We start from the raw sequence: 18,077 nt of genomic DNA on the forward strand, positions 1-18,077 counted from the left end.
CATTATTGGTTAGTGTTTAAATATATTAATGTTGGAAATGGAAATGTATAACCTTTTTAGATGGCATAAAATTAAATAAATAAATAAATAAAGCTATAGTTGTATGTGAATTAATATTTTTATAGACCAACAAGTCGGCACACACTTGGGCAGATGTGTAGAGCAAAGAACTGAAGTCCCACACGTTGATGTAGCTTTCATAAAATTCCCTATATTTATTAAAACAGCACCTTTTTGTGCCCGAATAAGGTCTTAAGACTAAATATTGCTGTTTCAGTTAATATACTGAATTTTGCAAGTGGCATTTTGCAAGTTTCTATAATGAATATTAAATTATTTGCTTGCATGAAAGAACTAAGATCTCACCCTTTTGGAAAATAAATGAAGAAAATTTTTATGCAAATATATAAACAATCCATAAACCATAGATTCCTTCCATGAGAAATCTTGTGAGTCTTGTAAAGAGTGAGGAGTTTATATTTTTATCTATAATTTATAGAACCGAAGTCTGTACTGAAATAGAAATTTTGTTAATTTCACACCATATAAATAGCTTTATAATACAGCACAACCGTTTGTGTTTCATCCAAAGTAATTTACATTCATGTCATAATTATCTTAATCTTACATTTTCAGTTCCAATTGTTTACATCTTTTAAAAGTAAAAAACAAGCAACAAAACAATAATGCTAAAAAACGCTGGTCCCCTCTTTATTTTGCTCACTGATAAGACTTCCAGTGAGGGTCAAGAATGAAGAAATGCCTCCGTGCAGGGTACGATGGGATCCATGGCACAGGTAAATGTCTTTGTTTTGCTCTTGATGCCTTTGTCTGGATGTTTATTCATCTGTTCAGGAGCTTTTACAGCAGGACCGTCTCTCCTCATTAAACTCTCTGGAGGGGCCCAGAGCTTGACCCAGAGTCACTGCGCTGATCGAACCTCTGGTGACCTCTTTACTAGCAACCTTCTTGTGTATTTCTGATGGAGGAAACATAAATGAACATTGTCTTCATGCTTTTAAAGTCAGATAAAGTCAAGAATATTTACTTGTCCTATCTACTAGTGGCCAAAATTTTGGAATAATTAGTATTTTTTTTAATGATTTTGAAAGACGTCTCTTATGCTCAATAGGGCTCCATTTATTTGATAATGTTGTGAGATATTATAACTATTTCTATTTGAATATATTTTAAAATGTAATTTATTCCTGTAAATTCAGCAATCATTACTCCAGTCTTCAGAGTCACATGATCCGTCAGAAATCATTCTAATATGCCGATTTGCTTCTCAAATATTTATGATGCTTACTAAATATCATAAGCCATCTTAATTAATCCAAACTTTTGGCTGCCAGTGTAAATCTCAAAAAATGATGTTATATAATCAGTAACTAGAAGTGAAAAGAAAACTCACCTGTTAGAACTTCAAGAAAGGCAGATTCAACATTAGTTGACTCTAATGTGGAGGTCTCCATAAAAAGCAAACCTTTGGACTCTGTTTTATCATAAATAAAAAAACAATACTTTTAAAAATTAATGGTTAATCATTTAACATAACATATAACATGAGTATGTCTTAAAGGCAAAGCTAATTCAAAAACGAAAATTCTTACACTCATGTTGTTCTAATCTAAACCTTTCTGTTTTCTGCAAACAAAAAAGGAAATATATTGAAGAATCTAAACAATATTAGATCCCACTGACTTTAATTGTATATATATGTATATATATATATATTGTTTTTTGTGTTCTGCAGAAAGAAGAAAGTCACAAAGGTTTGGAACAACATAAGGGTGAGTAAATGATGACACAATTTTGGATAACTTTCTCTTTAAGGGTTAAAATGTCTGAAACAAAGAGTTATGAAATGCATTGACACCTGCAAAGACCTTAGCCTCCTCTGTTGGCACAGTGCGTACATTTCCCAGGTCACTTTTATTTCCCACAAGCATGACTACTATATGAGGATCAGCGTGGTCATACAGTTCCTTCAGCCATCGCTCGACGTTCTCATACGTCAGGTGTTTGGTGATGTCATAAACCAGCAGCGCACCCACGGCTCCCCTGTAATACCTACAAGAGACAAAAACCACTCATTACATATGCAGAAACGGGGTGGATATTGGCTCAAATCGTGCTTTGTGATCTAATATTTTGTTTAGAGTGATGAGAAAGGTCCTTTTTTAATAATCATAACCTATCATTACTCATTACTTTTCACAGGTATTCAATTACAATAACATTTAAAAGGTTGGGGTCAGTACATTTTTAAGAAGTTAATACTTTTATTCAGCAAGAATGTATTAAACTGATTAAAAGTGACAGTAAAGAAATGTACAATATAATAAAAATGTAATTTCAAATAAATTTTGAACTTTCTATTCAGACATATACTTATAACTGTTTTTACTTTTGTACTGTTATATTTTTAATTATTGCCCAGGTAAAATAAAAAGGAGTGGTTCTGGGTGTGATGCTAAATCAGTCACTACAAATTCCACAGCCAGCATTATCTTAAATAAGGATTCATACATAGAACATACATAGATCAGATATATCCTTGTGGACAAATATTTGGAGCTAAGGAAATGAGTGACTTACGCTGAGGTAATCGCCCTGTAGCGCTCTAGACCTGCAGTGTCCCAGATCTGGGCCTTGATGGTAATGCTATCCACTTGAATGGAGCGAGTGCTGAATTCCACCCCAATGGTTGTACGGCTGTCATGATTGAACTCGTTTTTGGTAAATCTTGACAGTAGGTTGCTCTTTCCAACCCCTGATTCCCCAATTAAAACCACTGAAAGACAACAAAAACCTTGTAGCTCACATTCATTAACTGACTTTTTCTTCTAATTCACAAAATTAATCAAATGCATGCCTCTAATAGAAACATAGGAAAAGAGGGTGACAAGACAAAATGACATGCTAAAGATTATTATCATCATCAACCAGACCGTAAAAACTGTCTGGGATAAAAATGCTCTCCAGTCGAATGACTAAAACTTACCTTTGAAGACAAAGTTGTAGGCTAAATCTGTCCCCATGTTCAACCCTAGCAGTTATGTCTCAGTCTGTATTTAGTGCTTACGTGTTACTAGATCAAAATCCACTGGGAGGAGAAAAGCAGATGGTCAAGTTTCTGAAAAGGTTTATCGATCCATTCTTATGCAGGTCTTAAGGCAGATTCTACACGGCTAGACTCTTCTTTGAGACAGTTTGGGCGGAGGAGCAGGTGAAACAGGTAGAACCACTGACACACACTGGGAGTGACTTCACACTCTTGCACAAAACTGTTAAATCACAATTCTTTTTGTCAATACAACAGTACATGCATCCAGTTTGACATACAGCTGAGTCATAAAACTAGCTGTCCTGCATCAACAAACCTGTCACATTCACAACTGACAGGTGCAGTTACTGTAAACATAAAATAAAGAGGGTTCACTTAATATGCCATGACATATAAGCAAGGATGTCCTATCTGAATACGAAAGCTTTGAATGAAAATGCAGATTTACTTTATTTTGATGAAAATGTACCTGTGTGGGCTCATGTTAGACTGGTACATCACACCTCTGCTGTCCATGCAGCATTTGCATGTCAGTATTTTTGCATATTGTTGGGTATCTACAACTCATTTTTATAATAAACTGCATGTTTGATTTTAAGGACTGTTTCGTTACTTTTGTATGATAAACAACGTGTCACTGTGTGTATTGGGTTGACACAGACGTCCTGTCAGTGTACAAACTAGGTTCTGAAACACTGTTTTACCACTGCTCTAATTCATTGCTTTAGCAATATTAAGAGAAAAGTAATTTCACTACACAAAAAAAGAGCAAAGAACTAAACAGCCACAAACCGTGACGGTTCATCCTCCTGTCCTGCGAGCGGCAGCACTGCGCCCATGAGGCGCTGACGTGTTGTATTGAATCGCGAATCTCTACAGAAGAAAACGAATCACTTCCGTTAGCACGCGCCGGGTTCAACATGGCGGCGGGCCCGATTTCAGAACGAAATCAAGGTAAATTTGATAAAAATAAATTCGTATGAATACTTTAATGCATTGTATTTAAGACAATTAACGTATCGTAACGTAACGTAACGTATAACTATGGAAAGATTTAAGATTTTCATATATATTCTCGATTAGCCTTCCATTCTTTCAAAAATGCTTGCTAAAACCAAATAACAAAGACCAGTTTTGGGTTTTATTTAGATTGAGTGTGTCAAAGTAATATAATATATGTGTATACACATAAAGCAAAATGTGTATTTTATTTTATACTTGCCTTATCTTTGTGTCCATTATCTCCATTGCAGTAGTTTTCATGTTTATTTCTTTATGATTTCAGATGCCACTGTATATGTGGGAGGTCTTGATGAGAAGGTCTCTGAACCTTTGTTATGGGAGCTTTTCCTGCAAGCTGGTCCTGTTGTAAACACACACATGCCTAAAGACAGGGTGACAGGACAGCATCAGGGTGAGTTCACTTATTTCTGAGCCTTTAGAGATAGAGAAAAAAACATTTTTCTTGATTTTCAGTTTATATCTCTCTCTATTCTGCAGGTTATGGCTTTGTGGAGTTCCTCAGCGAAGAGGATGCAGACTACGCTATAAAGATCATGAATATGATCAAGCTTTACGGCAAACCCATCCGAGTCAACAAGGCTTCAGCACACAACAAGAACCTCGACGTCGGCGCCAACATTTTCATCGGCAACTTAGACCCTGAAATCGACGAGAAACTGCTTTATGACACTTTCAGCGCTTTTGGCGTGATCCTTCAGACGCCAAAGATCATGCGAGATCCGGACACTGGTAACTCAAAGGGTTACGCTTTCATCAACTATGCCAGTTTTGATGCCTCCGACGCAGCTATCGAGGCCATGAACGGCCAGTATCTCTGCAACCGGCCCATCACTGTTTCATACGCCTTTAAGAAAGACTCAAAAGGCGAGAGGCACGGCTCGGCTGCAGAGCGCCTCCTGGCCGCCCAGAATCCACTTTCACAGGCCGATCGTCCCCATCAGCTTTTCGCAGACGCTCCACCAGCTCCCACCCTTTCTACACCGGTCCTGACCGCCCTCGGAGCAGGGATTCCTATTCCAGGTTAGTTGAAGGGATAGTAGACCAAAAATGAAAATTGTTTCATTTAATTATTCTCATGTTGTTCCAAACCCATAAGACTTTGGTTCGTCTGTGAAACACACAGTTTTTATGAAACCTGAGAGGTTTTGGCCTGTCACTGAAAGTCAAGTCACCTTTATTTATATAGTGCTTGATACAATACAGATTGTTTCAAAGCAGCTTCACGATACAACCCTCTATGCACACCTTGGCAATATAATCGCCATTGGCTAGTAAACATTTTAGTTTATTCGCCAGACTGATATACTATTTTACACACACACACATATGATTCCAGTTAGCTTATATTTGTAAAATGGCACAACTTCTTAAATCTTAGCTTCTTAACCAGTCAGTCAAGCATTATATAATGGTATTAAGAACTATTTAATGATAGAGCAACTTTAGTGATTAGAACAAAACTTGATAACCATGTATGAATGCATATTTGCCATTTTAACTGAACTTAAGACTGGTGGTGATGCTTAAGATATTTTTGGTCATTGAGGGTTTCTGTAAAAATAAAAAAAAGTAATACAAAATATTAATTATTATTAAAAGATAATACTACTACTAACTTTGCACTATGGATTGATGAGCTGCTGGATTTGTGAATAGTAATCATGTTGTCTGCGTTTGGTCGAACTGATTTGCTAAAAATCAAAACAGGGATGGTAATAGATCAGCGCCAGCCAATGAAATTGCCATTTGCGCATTAGCTCCGCGCGCTACCGGAGAAACCGGCATATCTTCTGCTTGTTCGAAAAAGTTGAATAATTCCAAATGAACTCCATTTTGACAGGAGAAGACAACAAAGAATATAGTTTACATGTAGCGTGGTACTCTCGCTCTCTCTCTTTTCATGTGTGAGAGAGAGCACTATCAACAAAACGACAGCGAGTAGTGCGCCTTCACACAGAGTTTACAGTTCATCAAATACAGATACATTGAGATGAACTGAAAAGTTCAGATCGCTTGATGGTTGCGGTATTGAACAGAAAAAGGACAATCAATGATGCACAATACTTCAAATGAGACCAGTTATTCTGTAAAAGAGCTCTAAAAAGACAATAGTGTCAATAGTGTTGCTTCAGTTCAATAACAGTCTAATGTTAGTAGAAAAGAAGCTTTACACAAGGCAGTTTTGAGCCAATTTAATGTTGATTCAGTTTAGTGCTGTAACGCCGTCGATGCTGAAACATTTGTCAGTTATGAAACAAATTTGTTTCATCTGTAAATTAGCTATGATTGAATGATTGTTTCGATCATTGTTTAGCTTCAAAGCCTAATTCAAATCTGGTCATAATATAAAGTGATCATAGCTTTTGTGAAGACTTGGAATAAACAGCTTGATTCCTTTTATGAAGCATTTAAATAAACGTTTTGGGTCTTTTATGTTTTGATTAACCTTTCAATGGAGGGACAGAAACCTCACAGGTTTTATGAAAAATATCTTAATATCTTCAGTCTTGTGGGTTTGGAATGACATGAGGGTGATTAAACAATAACAGAATTTTCATTTTTTGTTTAAACTAGCCCTTTAATGTAAGTATCTTGGAACAAATATGTTTCCTCTTATTACAGCTACAATAATAATAAAAATAAATATGTGTGTGATTTATTGCTCTTGCAGGAATGCCACCTCCTGGTGCTTTTCCACCTGTTCCTCCTCCTGGCACAATGCCTCATGGGATGCCACCCAATATGCCCATGCTTCCTGCACCAGGTACTCCTGCATCACAGGCTGGCGGCGGAGGACACCCGCCGGGACCACCGCCCTTCCATCACGCAGGAATGAATCCACCAGGAATGCCTCCCATGCCGATGCCTCCATCAGGACCTCCAGGAATGGGGCATCCTCCACCTGGCCCGCCTGGATCTTCACAACCAAGAGCGCCACCTCCACCCGGCATGCCTCCTCCACCCATGGGTGTCCCTCCCAGAGGACCGTTCGGTCCCCCAATGGGTACGTGTGTGAAAAAGTGCCTCGTATCGCTTTTAAATGTAATCTCTTAAGCAATAATTCTTGTCCTTTTTTACAGGTCCACCAATGCATCCAGGTATGAGGGGACCTCCTCCGCCAATGCCACCTCCAGGTTATGGCGCTGGCCCACCCAGACCCCCGCCCTTCGGCTTTCAGAGAGGGCCTCCCTTGCCGCCACATCCTCCTGCACCACTGAGGGGTCCAGTGAGAGCACCAATGCCTCCCTAAACCCTAATGTGAAGACCTTTTTGAAAGCTTTGTCATTTTTAATTTACATCCTGTACTTTGATAGATGGATCTCCTATTTCTTTGAATACTGATTTCTTAATTTTGGTCAATGTATCTATTCAGAATAAACATTTTTATATAACTGTGTCATTTTATTTCTTTTTTTAGATTTGAAGTACTGTTTTAAGTACAGTGAAAGTGGCATGACATACAGCCAAGTATGGTAACCCATACTCGGAGTTCATGCTCTGCATTTAACCCATCCAAAGTGCACACACACAGCAGTGAACACACACACACACACACACACACACACACACTGTGAATACACACCCGGAGCAGTGGACAGCCATTTATGCTGCAGGACCCGGGGAACAGTTGGGGGTTCAGTGCCTTGCTCAAGGGCATCTCAGTCGTGGTATTGCCTGCCTGAGCAACCTTTGGATTATGAGTCCAAATCTCCAACCATTACGCCATGACTTCTGAACTTTCTATTAAACAATGAATCCTGAAACTGTGTCAGGGTTTCCACAAAAATGTTAAGCAGCACAACTGTTTTCAGAAAACAGCACAAAATCAGAAAGGTTTCTGAAGGACCATGTGTCAGTGAAGATGGGAGTAATGATGCTGAAAATTCAGCTCTGCGTCACAGAAATAAATGACTTTTTTAAATATATTAACTTGGAAAGATTTACTTTAAATTGTATTATTACACAAAGTCACAGTTTTATTGTATTTGATCAAATAAACAAAACCTTGGTGAGCAGAAGAGACTTCAGATCAACATTAACATGAAAAGAAATCGGATTCTGTCTTGAGAAATCACACTCATTTAATGTCATGATGTGCACAATTTTCTTTTACTGGGTTGTTTGTAACCTGAGCAACAGAAAATGTGCACAGAAGCCACAAATTGATCATTATAATATTTTTAATCAAAAATAAGTCAAAAGCTTTATACATCACTTAAGCACATAACACAAGTGGGGGGAAACACTAAGCTCAAGATTTTGCATTTACACCACTGTAGCTCCATAAACTGTAGTGCCAGTATATTACTGTGTGAGGATGGTTTTGTCTAAAAAGAGAAACATTCATCATTTTATGAATGGTTAAAAAGGGCAAATAATTACATAATTCCTTTGCGAGAAGTTTATGCATCTCAGCTGCTTAAAACTGACCATTTCTGCTGAAGTTACTACATTTACATCCTTGACAAACATCACTTACTACCACTATATTCTGTTTTATAGACAACATTGGATTACATTAAAATCTTGACATCTATTGAAGATATCAGTAGGTCAGATACTCATGCACCTCAGAAACCACTCAGTTTTTCATAACTCAGGGAGGGCACAATTATGCATTTTAACATACGAAACCCTGACACTGAATTTAACTTTTTACATTTGTGAAAGATTTTTTCTCTGTCACTTTGCACAAGGGCTCTCAACTTAAAATTCAAAGTAATTAAACTTACACAGGCAGAGATAGAGAAAAAAACGAAAAGAAAATATGATACACAAGGAATGTGAGTTAAATGTTAAATGAATGGGAATTATGCTTTATACCCACTGAAACAAATACCATATATGCAATAATTAATGTAGAATCGTTAATGAGTGAAACTAAACATGTCCAAAGGCACTTTTAATTAACCTATAGACTTTTAAATCACCCTACAGGGGAAAAAAAATAAATAATTGACTACAAATTCATGAAATTGTTGCATTATTTTACATCCAATGCATAGAACACGACACTGCTGCATTCTGAGATGAAGTTTCATGGTTTAATTTCAGAAGCAATGAAACTAATAGTCTGAATAAGGCAGCTACATTTCTAGGGGATCTCAAAAAACATACAGTTTGCAAAGTTTCATCCTGAGTGATACTGTTTTGAAGAACCCCATCTAGGACAAATCAGGGGTGACCACTTTTAAGGACACTACAGATACAGACTCCCAGACACAATCATTTTCCCTGGTCGCGCGCGCGTGTGTGAGTGTGTGCATATGATGCACATTGTGGTTGTTTCTTTGTGAACTTTCATTTGAAGCAAGAAACATTAACCTGAACCGAACAAGGAAATAAATTACAAAAAGGACTTAACTGCAAAAAAATCTAAACGAACCAAAGCAAAACCGTGCTGATGCACTCTTTGGTTGCTTGAGCACTGAGTCCACGCTCTTTTATGAAATGACCTCCGTGTGACCTGCCGTGGCTTCCACTAAAGTGATCTGCTCATCCGCAGAGTCGATCTCTTCTGTTTTGATGACTACGCCACCATCTGAAAACATGACTACTTCCTCTTCTGCCTCCGTTGTTTCTTCAAAACTAACCTCTTCCTGCACAAACACGACTTGCTCCTGGTCCAGGGCTGTTGTGCCGTTGGTCTGTCCGTTTTCCATGGCTTCCAGTTTCATGCGGTACCCCTCTGCTTCCTGCTCTTTGCAGAGCAACTGCTGACGATAGGACTGCGCTTTTCTGTTGGCTTCCTGTAACTGCCACTGGAGATGCTCCTGGAGATTAAAGAAAGATGATGAAGATCAAGATGGAGTGGGGTGATTTTGTTTTCTACATCTGGAGGTTTTGCTCTAAGGGTGTTTTTTTACATTTAGTTACACTCACTGTTTCACTGGTCTCTGCATTATTGGATGAAACTTCGATTTTCCTTTTACGGGCCGGAGGTTCAGAGTCATCTACCACTTCCTCTGTGATTTGATTGGCTGGAACTGCCAATACTAATAAAAATAAAAAAAAGAGGAACACCTTTAATTAAAGGAAGTACAAGACTACAGTGAATATATACTGCATCTGAAAAAAAGGTAAGAAAAAATTAACACATTAAAAATAAAGAAATGAATACCTTTATTTAGCATGGATGCATTTATTTGATCAAAAGTGACTGCAAATTACTTTTATATTGTTACAAAAAAAAGGGTTTCAAATGCTGTTCTTTTATACTTTATAATAATGAAGGAATCCTTAAAAAATGATTTATTTTTTTATTTTGAATAATAATAAATATGTATTTGATACATTGTGTATAGACTGGAGTAAGGGCAGCTTTACCATCACAGGAATTAATTACATTTGAAAATATATTCAAATAAAAAATAGTTATTTGAAATAAATTAATGCAGCTTTGAAGAGTATACAATGTCATTTTAGACATTGTATACTCACAATAAAAAAAAGAAAATCTAATATTGTATTTTTTTTCCTCTGTAAATATTAACTTTATTCTTAAAATATGAAGACTTTATTCTTGTATTGTTATGACTTTATTCTGGTAATTTTGACTATTTAAAAAAAAAAAAAAAAAAAAAAAAGAGTTTAATCTCACATTGCTATTACTTTATTCTCAGAAATTGTATTTTATTCTAAAATTATTTTGACTTTATTCTCGTAATCTTGATTTAGATAGATAGATAGCACTAAATTGCTGTCATAAGATGACATTTTTAATTTAGGAAACATTTACAGACCCCAAATTAGAATCTAAAACTGTAACATTGAGAAGTTCTCTCCAAAATCTAAAATAAGAAAAGTTAGTCATACCTTGTCGTCCATCCTGCATTGTGACAAAGAACGGCTGGCCGAGTCCATTTGTCTGCAGATTTCCATGTTGGTCTGTTAATATGGTTATGACCCTCTGACCTGATTCATTCACCACTTGCTGGATACTCGAGTCCAACGCACTGACAGCAATGGCCTCCTCTGTGTCACCTAACCATAAAGGGAAAAACAGAAACCAAAAAGCAACTGTTGGTTTAATGACTATTTAAGAACAGAAAATACTCATCAGTGTTCATACTGCTTCATTCCATTCTGTACTTATTTTCAAGTCAACTTATCATACCCGAGTTGGTTTTGATCAAGTCACTGAGGTTGACGACTCCCCCTTGGATGTTTGGGACGCCCTGAATGATGAACTGTGGGGTGGAGCTGCCGTTCATGATTGACGCTTCGGCATTCCTGTTCACCTGATTCTGCATTCCCTCCTGAAACACACAAAGAGGATCAGTCATCTTTAACATTTCCTAAACCATTCTCTAATATTTTTCAGTTTTCCATGAACATGACAAACCTGTAGCAGTTGCACAAGTTCAGCGTGCTGTATGTCGACAGCGATATCAAAAGCTGATTTGTCAAACTTGCTGAGGGCATGTACGTCAGCGCCATGTTTGACCAACAGCTCTGCGACGTTGTGATGGCCGTGCTGGGCTGCCCAGTGAAGAGCCGTCATCTTCAACATGTCTTTGGCATTGATATCGGCACCACTCTGAAACATTTAAGAGACTTGTATCAGTCTCCTCAGTGGACAAACTGAGATTATTTTCAGCACATTATAAAAAGCATTACAAAAGACGAGCATTGTCTTACCCTGATTAATAAATCCACAATGACCTCATGGCCCTCTGTGGCTGCCATGTGCAGAGGGGTCCTGTCTACTTTGGTTCGGGCATCTCTGCTGACACCCGCCCTCAGGAGCACTTCCGCAGTAGAGTAATGACCATGCTGGGCTGCTAAATGTAATGGAGATGTTCCAAGCTGCAAAAAAAAAAAAAAAAAGTTAAGAGTCAACCAAATGAAAACACCCCAAATTAATTAGTAGGCTTGTGTATGTGTACACAGGGATTGCAACTGCACATAATTCTACTGATTCCTGCCGCAAACATTTCAGCGTGAACAGATAACGGAACGTATCATTTGCACATGCTTTTGAGTCTCAATTCAAGTGCTCAATTCAGTACTCTGTGAGACCTTTTTCTGCGAGCTCACACCCAAAGCGTGCGCACATAGAGCCGCATTTGAGAGCACGTGAATACAGAATGAAGATGTGTTGCACCTTATTGCACATAAATGGCCAAATGCATACAAAATCGTGTCAAAGTAGCCGTCTTGATGAGTATTCACCTATAACAGGCAATTTATACTAAACATTGTTGGTATACTGATACTAAGTGAATGTAAACAGTTGAGAAACAGAACTTACAGTTAGATCTGTCTTAAAGAGACAGCAACCCAAATAAACCTGCGGTTGTCTGTCATTAATGTTCATTTATACATTGAATACTAAGCAGTGTTATTTTAAAGTTAAACAGATTATGCAGTTTCTTTGGTATTTCTGTACCTTAATATTACTGTTATATCTGAAAAACTTAAAGCACAGTTAATTTTAGTTGTATCTTATTATTGTATTCGTTTTGTGCCATTGCTAGTCATTTAGTCATTATTATTACTGACTGTTTACTTTTCAGAGAAATTCAATTCAGAGTTTGAAATCAAAATTATTTTACGTATCTTCCTCACAATATAAATATGAATCAACATCATTATAAATTGTAAAACACAAATACACTGGGTAACGAAATATTTAGGTTGGATGACTGTAGTAAAAAAATACCCTAACTCTCCCCTAAAATTTAAAAAATCACCCCCGTAAAAGCCACCTAAAGGGGGAATTCCTCCAATTTTCCAAAACAAAGTTCAGGCACCGAGTATGTATCTTTGCAGCTAAATTTTAGCTGGGAATATGACTTTTCCAGGCTTGAAAAAACAAAAAAAACGAACAACAACTCAGATATTTCAAAGTTTTCTAAATATCATATGCATTAATGGAGGCCATAAAAATGTAGCAAATGTAATAGGATCGGTCTACATTGTACAAGCACAGAATTTGGATGGGGAGGGGAGAGATCGATTTTCATTAAAGGACATTCTATTATCTGTACAATGTCAATGCAACAAATATGGTATAATTCCCTTCATATTCTACATGAAGGTTTTATGAAGGTAAATAAGATTTTTTAAATATGTTGATTTGTTCTCTAAATGTAAGTGTCTAGTAGCAACACTTCAACATTTGAAAATACAACTTCTAATAGATCTCAGTTACAACTACCTGCAGGTAGTTTTTGTAGTAATGCCTTGTAAAGCACTGCCATTGTAAACTGCCACATGCAAACAATGTCAACAACCATTTTCTCTTGTCTCTTGTGAAGTCTTAAGCCTATAGGTATATTAACTCATAAAATTATTAATAACATGACCCACCCAGTCTGTAGTGAACGGAGCTCCGTTGGCCATCAGCGTCCTGACCTCATCATCATGACCGTTCCGAGCTGCTTCTAGAAGACGCTTTCCCAAATCCACCAACGACATCTAGGCAAAGACAGACATTATTATACATGTGTATATATTTACATTTAATCATTTAGCAGGTGCTTTTATCCAAAGCGACTTACAAATGAGAACAACAGAAGCAACCCGACCAACAAGATAACAACAACAGTATACAAGTGCCATGACAAGTCTCAGTTAGTCTAGTATAGAACAGGTAGCCAGGGTTTTTTTCCCCAAGAATATGATAGACAAGATAAGAAAAGGTGTTAGTATTAGATGGTTATATGTGTGTGTGTGTGTATGCCACAATGGGATTATTATATGAAGATGATGTCTGTGCATTAATTTAAGACTGGGTTAAATTGATCTGCCATTGACCAATAATATGCGTAAAGCCACAACTTCATTTCAAATTATGTAGATTGACCAAATATAAATTTGACTTGTAATGTGAGATGTGTAGCAAATTAATAGAGTACAGTTATCAAAAAATAATAATAGTGACCTATATTTTCAGAGACAGATTTCATTCACATTTCAAAATCTAACAATGTCGTCTTTAAAAACTCCCAACTCCGACTAACCTATTTGCAATCGGTCCAGAATCTATCGTGCACAGATTTCGACGTGCCGTTTGCGTTTATTTTTCACAGGATGTTTAAAAACACATAAACTAGAGCAGTAAACAGCAGAGCAATGTATTTGTAAGTAAACAAGCTGATATTCAAAAAAAGTGACTAAATGAACAACAGCTTTCCTGCCCATATCATTAGAAAATTAGTTAAGGAAACCGACAGAAATAACAGAGAGCGTATGAATCTTATCAAAACAAATCCTTAAGAACTCATACATAAAAACACATGAAATGCATCAGTGGGTGGACATCTAACGGTGGTTTTAAAGCTCGTATTTTACATGTTAAACTCGTGTGCCATGTGGAGTCAAATCTAGAGCCGAGCTGATACGCACATCCTCCATCTGCGCCACAAACAAACTGATGAGATCTGGGTATAGTGAACTTACCTTTATACCCTGTCTGTTGGACATATATTGGGTGATATTAAAGCACTATATAGTTCTCTCCGCTGTATTTCTAAACTGGCTGAACAACATAAACATGTCTGTGCGTTTAAAGCGCATTCAGATATGGCGGCTGCTTTAACCCCGGAAATAAAAGCGAGCCGTTCAGACCCAGTGGAGGTGTCTCAAAACCTAGTATGCTGCCTAAACAAACAGCATGCTTTGGCCTACTAGATGCGGTTTAACCGCATAAATCTAGCACGAGCCTATGATGCTCAAGATCCTGACTATAGTCCGCTCACTTGGTTTTGAGACACAACCTACTATTCAACTGTACTATAGATTAAAAAATAATAAAAATATATATTGTTCGTGTATATAATACATGGGTTTTATGTTTAGGTCTACTTTTTCCGCCATTGCTTATATATAAGTTACATATTAGCCTTCCATAAAATATGAAGTTGAGATTAAGAAGTGTATAATTGTATAATTTGCACTGTGTAATATAATTGTACAAATAAGAGATGTATAATGTGCTGGTAATAATTTTTTTGCTGTTTCTGACTATTAATGTATAGAAATTTAAATAGAAGTCTTTATCTTGACTTTGATGCAAATGGATAGCTTTCCTTGACATAATTATTACTGCAAACTCTTTTCTGCAGTTTTCTGGTTTCTTACGCTGCTATATCTTACAGTTGTGTTCCAAAACACCTGTGCTAACACGCAAAACCACAGGAAAAACTAAAAAAGAAGAAAAAATATATAGATATCTTGCTCAAAATCTACTTCAAGTTTGAGTTGCAAAGTTAGTACTAAAAAAAAAGCATTTGCACAGTTTGCAAAGAAGAAAAGAAAAGTGTTTGAATATGCGTCTCAATGTAAGTCTCTCAATTCCTCTCATTGGTCAACGTTCAAAAATGTTCTCTTTTTTTAGTTATAAAATGATAAATGAAACATGAATACAGATGCATTTTTATTCATTTAGCAGCAAGCTCACTTTAATTGGCGTATGACATTTGTCATCAAACATTACGGGGGGGTGGGGGGGGGGCAGTGCATTTAAACATGGACAAATCGATTCAATACTTTTAAGTGAGACTCCAGTTTAAACTACCGTAAAAATTACTGTATGAATTAATATTACAAATAATGTGACAATAATATTATACAGTTTTAGATTTCTTATTTGTTTTGAATCCCCTTGCCTTGAAGTGAATTTGGTGGATTAGAATCTGGAAATCTTATTTGATGGCCAACTGAGCAGTCACATTTATAGTTTACAGGGCAATAATATACCAACACATCCATATTCAGTAATGCCCTACTGATTAATCAAACAAGAACTCTGTTATCACAGTTTACTGACATGGTTTAACAAGAAAGGCAGGATATATGACTCTTGTATTCATTAATATCAGATCGAAGTAGATAATCGGTGTAACCACTGTAGCTTTAAACACAGATTTTGATTGGGAACTGAGAATTGTGTCGCAGAGTCTTATAACAGCAGGCAGAAATCCAAGGTATCGATACTAGGGATGGGCTCTTTCCAGTAGTTGAAGGAGGAGTACTTTAATAGCTCTAAATCCTCTTCTTCCTCCTGTCCCAGGGGTTTTTGGGAGCTCTTGGTTGACTTCCATTCTTTGGACTTGGCATTAGAAATGCCAATGTCTTCCAGCTCTGACAGGTCCAGCAATGGGATGGGCTGCCTCCAAAACAGGAAGGAGTTGAACTGGCTGCTGGTTGTGTCTAGCATTTTGATCTGTACATTAAGAAGAGTTTTGAAAGATCAGCACTGCACCGTTGACAAGCAGATATCTATTTGAATCATAAATTAAATAATAAAGGTGATATCTGAACTAACTTGTTTCACAGAATACATTGCTTTCTATTTAGAAACCCAAGTGATCCCACTCCTGATGAGCTATTTTCAGTCACCTGCTATTTTCAGGGAAACTTGAGCAATTTGTGAGCAATCTGTAAAACAACTTTCATATGCAGGCCAAAGGCGAAAATATAATATAAAATAATAAATAGAATGACTATATTAAGTATAAACTAATATTTCAATTATATAATGTATTACTTGTTATTATAAAATGTATTATTATTTAAAAAAATAATAAGTTATAACAATTTAATGCAAACAATTTACATGTAAAAATAAGTTTCACACCTACACGTCAAAGGAGAAATATAGTATAAATGTACTACTGGTAAAAACAACAACTTATCAAAATGATGAAGAAATAATAAAACAGTGATAACAAAAAACTTAAATATCATGTTCAAAAATGTCTATATGATCATCTAATTATATTAATATACTACAATGAGATGAATGATTTAAGATCTTACAGGTGCAAGATTTATGACCTGACAATAGAATGTAAGCAGCTCACATGTGCAAATAACTTTAATATCCGTGTTAAAGGAAGGCTGTAATAATAATAATATATAATGTAATAATAAAACTGTTGTGGCAACAAAAACAGTAAATATGCAGAAGAATGAACGACATGATGGTGTCCACACTTCTGCCATCTAATTATATATTAATATATTATAATTAGATGCGAGATTTAATACCTTAGGAATAAGAACAAAGCAGCATAATCTTTTCGCTACAAAGAAGAGATCATTTGGAAGCTGCAGTTTTAAAAACACATGAAAGCTAATGATTAGGATGAAGCCACTTTAATTGTACACGATCCCGTCGCGTCGTTAGGTGATTTAGATGTGATCACACATTACACAATGCAGCGGCTGTACACGCCCAAATTTGAGAGACAATCGGTGGATGAGGTCCTTAAATTAAATGACCATCAGAAATAACATGCAAGGTTTTTCTTTTTCGTTTTTCTTTTCAGTAGGAGCAGTAGCATCTCACGTGCACATCTATTAAAAGAGAGCCCCAAAAATAGTGATGGCGCATCTCATGACAAAGCATTTCAGGGATGCTTCAGTACAGTAGTAAGAAGAGAGAGCGCAAGAGCAAATCAGGGTAAGAACGGATTACAAGCAACTAACCTTAATAAATAGGGCTGAAGCAAAAACATTTACTTGTAAAAGATGTTATCTTATTTTTAGCTGACAAATGAGATCATATTAATTTAGTCAGACTGGACATCATGCATATGTGATGGAACACCAAAATAATTTGTAATGCAAGGAATTAAAACAAAAATATTGCTCAAACAAGTGGGGGACAAAAAGAAAAGAAAAAAAAATCATACCCTTAGTATGTAATCAGGTTCTCTCTCTTTGAATTCCAAGCTGGTTTGCAGTAAGAATAGAAGATGCTCTCTATTTGGTCTCGATCTTATCGCCGGCTGCTCAGCATGGACCAGCCGCACCCAACATCACCAGAGATTTATATTAGTCCCGCCCACCTTCTGTGCGTGACTGAAGGGGATCAGGTGCATAATTAGCGTAAAGTGGGCGTGGCTGATCTGCTGTTCTAATAAAAAGCAAAAACTAGTTACTGCATTTATGGGTGTATGTTAGTAGTTTTGTGGTCCGCGTTTGCATTTGTTAACGACCAATTGTTTTTGCATGTGGAGTCGTCTGTTGT

At 36.6% G+C, this 18,077-nt stretch overlaps 4 protein-coding genes across 5 annotated transcripts; 1 reads left to right on the forward strand and 3 right to left on the reverse strand.

Annotated features, from left to right (window-relative positions):
- Positions 1 to 368: 368 nt before the first annotated feature.
- LOC113062195 (ras-related protein Rab-25-like) lies at positions 369 to 3,225 on the reverse strand. The gene is made up of 5 exons (XM_026231847.1): positions 3,008 to 3,225; positions 2,602 to 2,797; positions 1,880 to 2,073; positions 1,415 to 1,495; positions 369 to 979 (listed from the first exon to the last, which is right to left on the reverse strand). Exons 1-5 carry the CDS (start codon positions 3,042 to 3,044, stop codon positions 852 to 854), a joined length of 636 nt encoding a protein of 211 aa, XP_026087632.1. The 5' UTR covers positions 3,045 to 3,225; the 3' UTR covers positions 369 to 851.
- A 693-nt stretch (positions 3,226 to 3,918) lies between these two features.
- Positions 3,919 to 7,489, forward strand: LOC113062194 (splicing factor 3B subunit 4-like). Its single transcript, XM_026231846.1, has 5 exons — positions 3,919 to 4,024; positions 4,356 to 4,484; positions 4,571 to 5,113; positions 6,765 to 7,097; positions 7,174 to 7,489. The coding sequence occupies exons 1-5, from the start codon at positions 3,991 to 3,993 to the stop codon at positions 7,341 to 7,343; spliced, it is 1,209 nt and encodes a 402-aa protein (XP_026087631.1). The 5' UTR covers positions 3,919 to 3,990; the 3' UTR covers positions 7,344 to 7,489.
- Positions 7,490 to 8,256: 767 nt separating this feature from the next.
- On the reverse strand, positions 8,257 to 14,656 carry LOC113062193 (GA-binding protein subunit beta-1). The gene is made up of 8 exons (XM_026231845.1): positions 14,501 to 14,656; positions 13,409 to 13,516; positions 11,735 to 11,902; positions 11,439 to 11,633; positions 11,211 to 11,352; positions 10,910 to 11,077; positions 9,977 to 10,089; positions 8,257 to 9,867 (listed from the first exon to the last, which is right to left on the reverse strand). Exons 1-8 carry the CDS (start codon positions 14,522 to 14,524, stop codon positions 9,538 to 9,540), a joined length of 1,248 nt encoding a protein of 415 aa, XP_026087630.1. The 5' UTR covers positions 14,525 to 14,656; the 3' UTR covers positions 8,257 to 9,537.
- An 807-nt stretch (positions 14,657 to 15,463) lies between these two features.
- On the reverse strand, positions 15,464 to 18,075 carry LOC113062197 (protein AF1q-like). 2 transcript variants are annotated; one of them, XM_026231851.1, is made up of 3 exons: positions 17,740 to 18,075; positions 16,368 to 16,441; positions 15,464 to 16,265 (listed from the first exon to the last, which is right to left on the reverse strand). In XM_026231851.1, exons 2-3 carry the CDS (start codon positions 16,383 to 16,385, stop codon positions 16,002 to 16,004), a joined length of 282 nt encoding a protein of 93 aa, XP_026087636.1. In that variant the 5' UTR covers positions 16,386 to 16,441; positions 17,740 to 18,075; the 3' UTR covers positions 15,464 to 16,001. The 2 variants fall into 2 exon arrangements, with proteins under 2 accessions (XP_026087636.1, XP_026087637.1); XM_026231852.1 differs by lacking the exon at positions 16,368 to 16,441 and having other exon boundaries at positions 17,740 to 17,889.
- Between the last annotated feature and the right edge of the window lie 2 nt (positions 18,076 to 18,077).

Source organism: Carassius auratus, chromosome 44 (assembly GCF_003368295.1).
Source record: "Carassius auratus strain Wakin chromosome 44, ASM336829v1, whole genome shotgun sequence".
Lineage (NCBI taxonomy): Eukaryota > Metazoa > Chordata > Actinopteri > Cypriniformes > Cyprinidae > Carassius > Carassius auratus.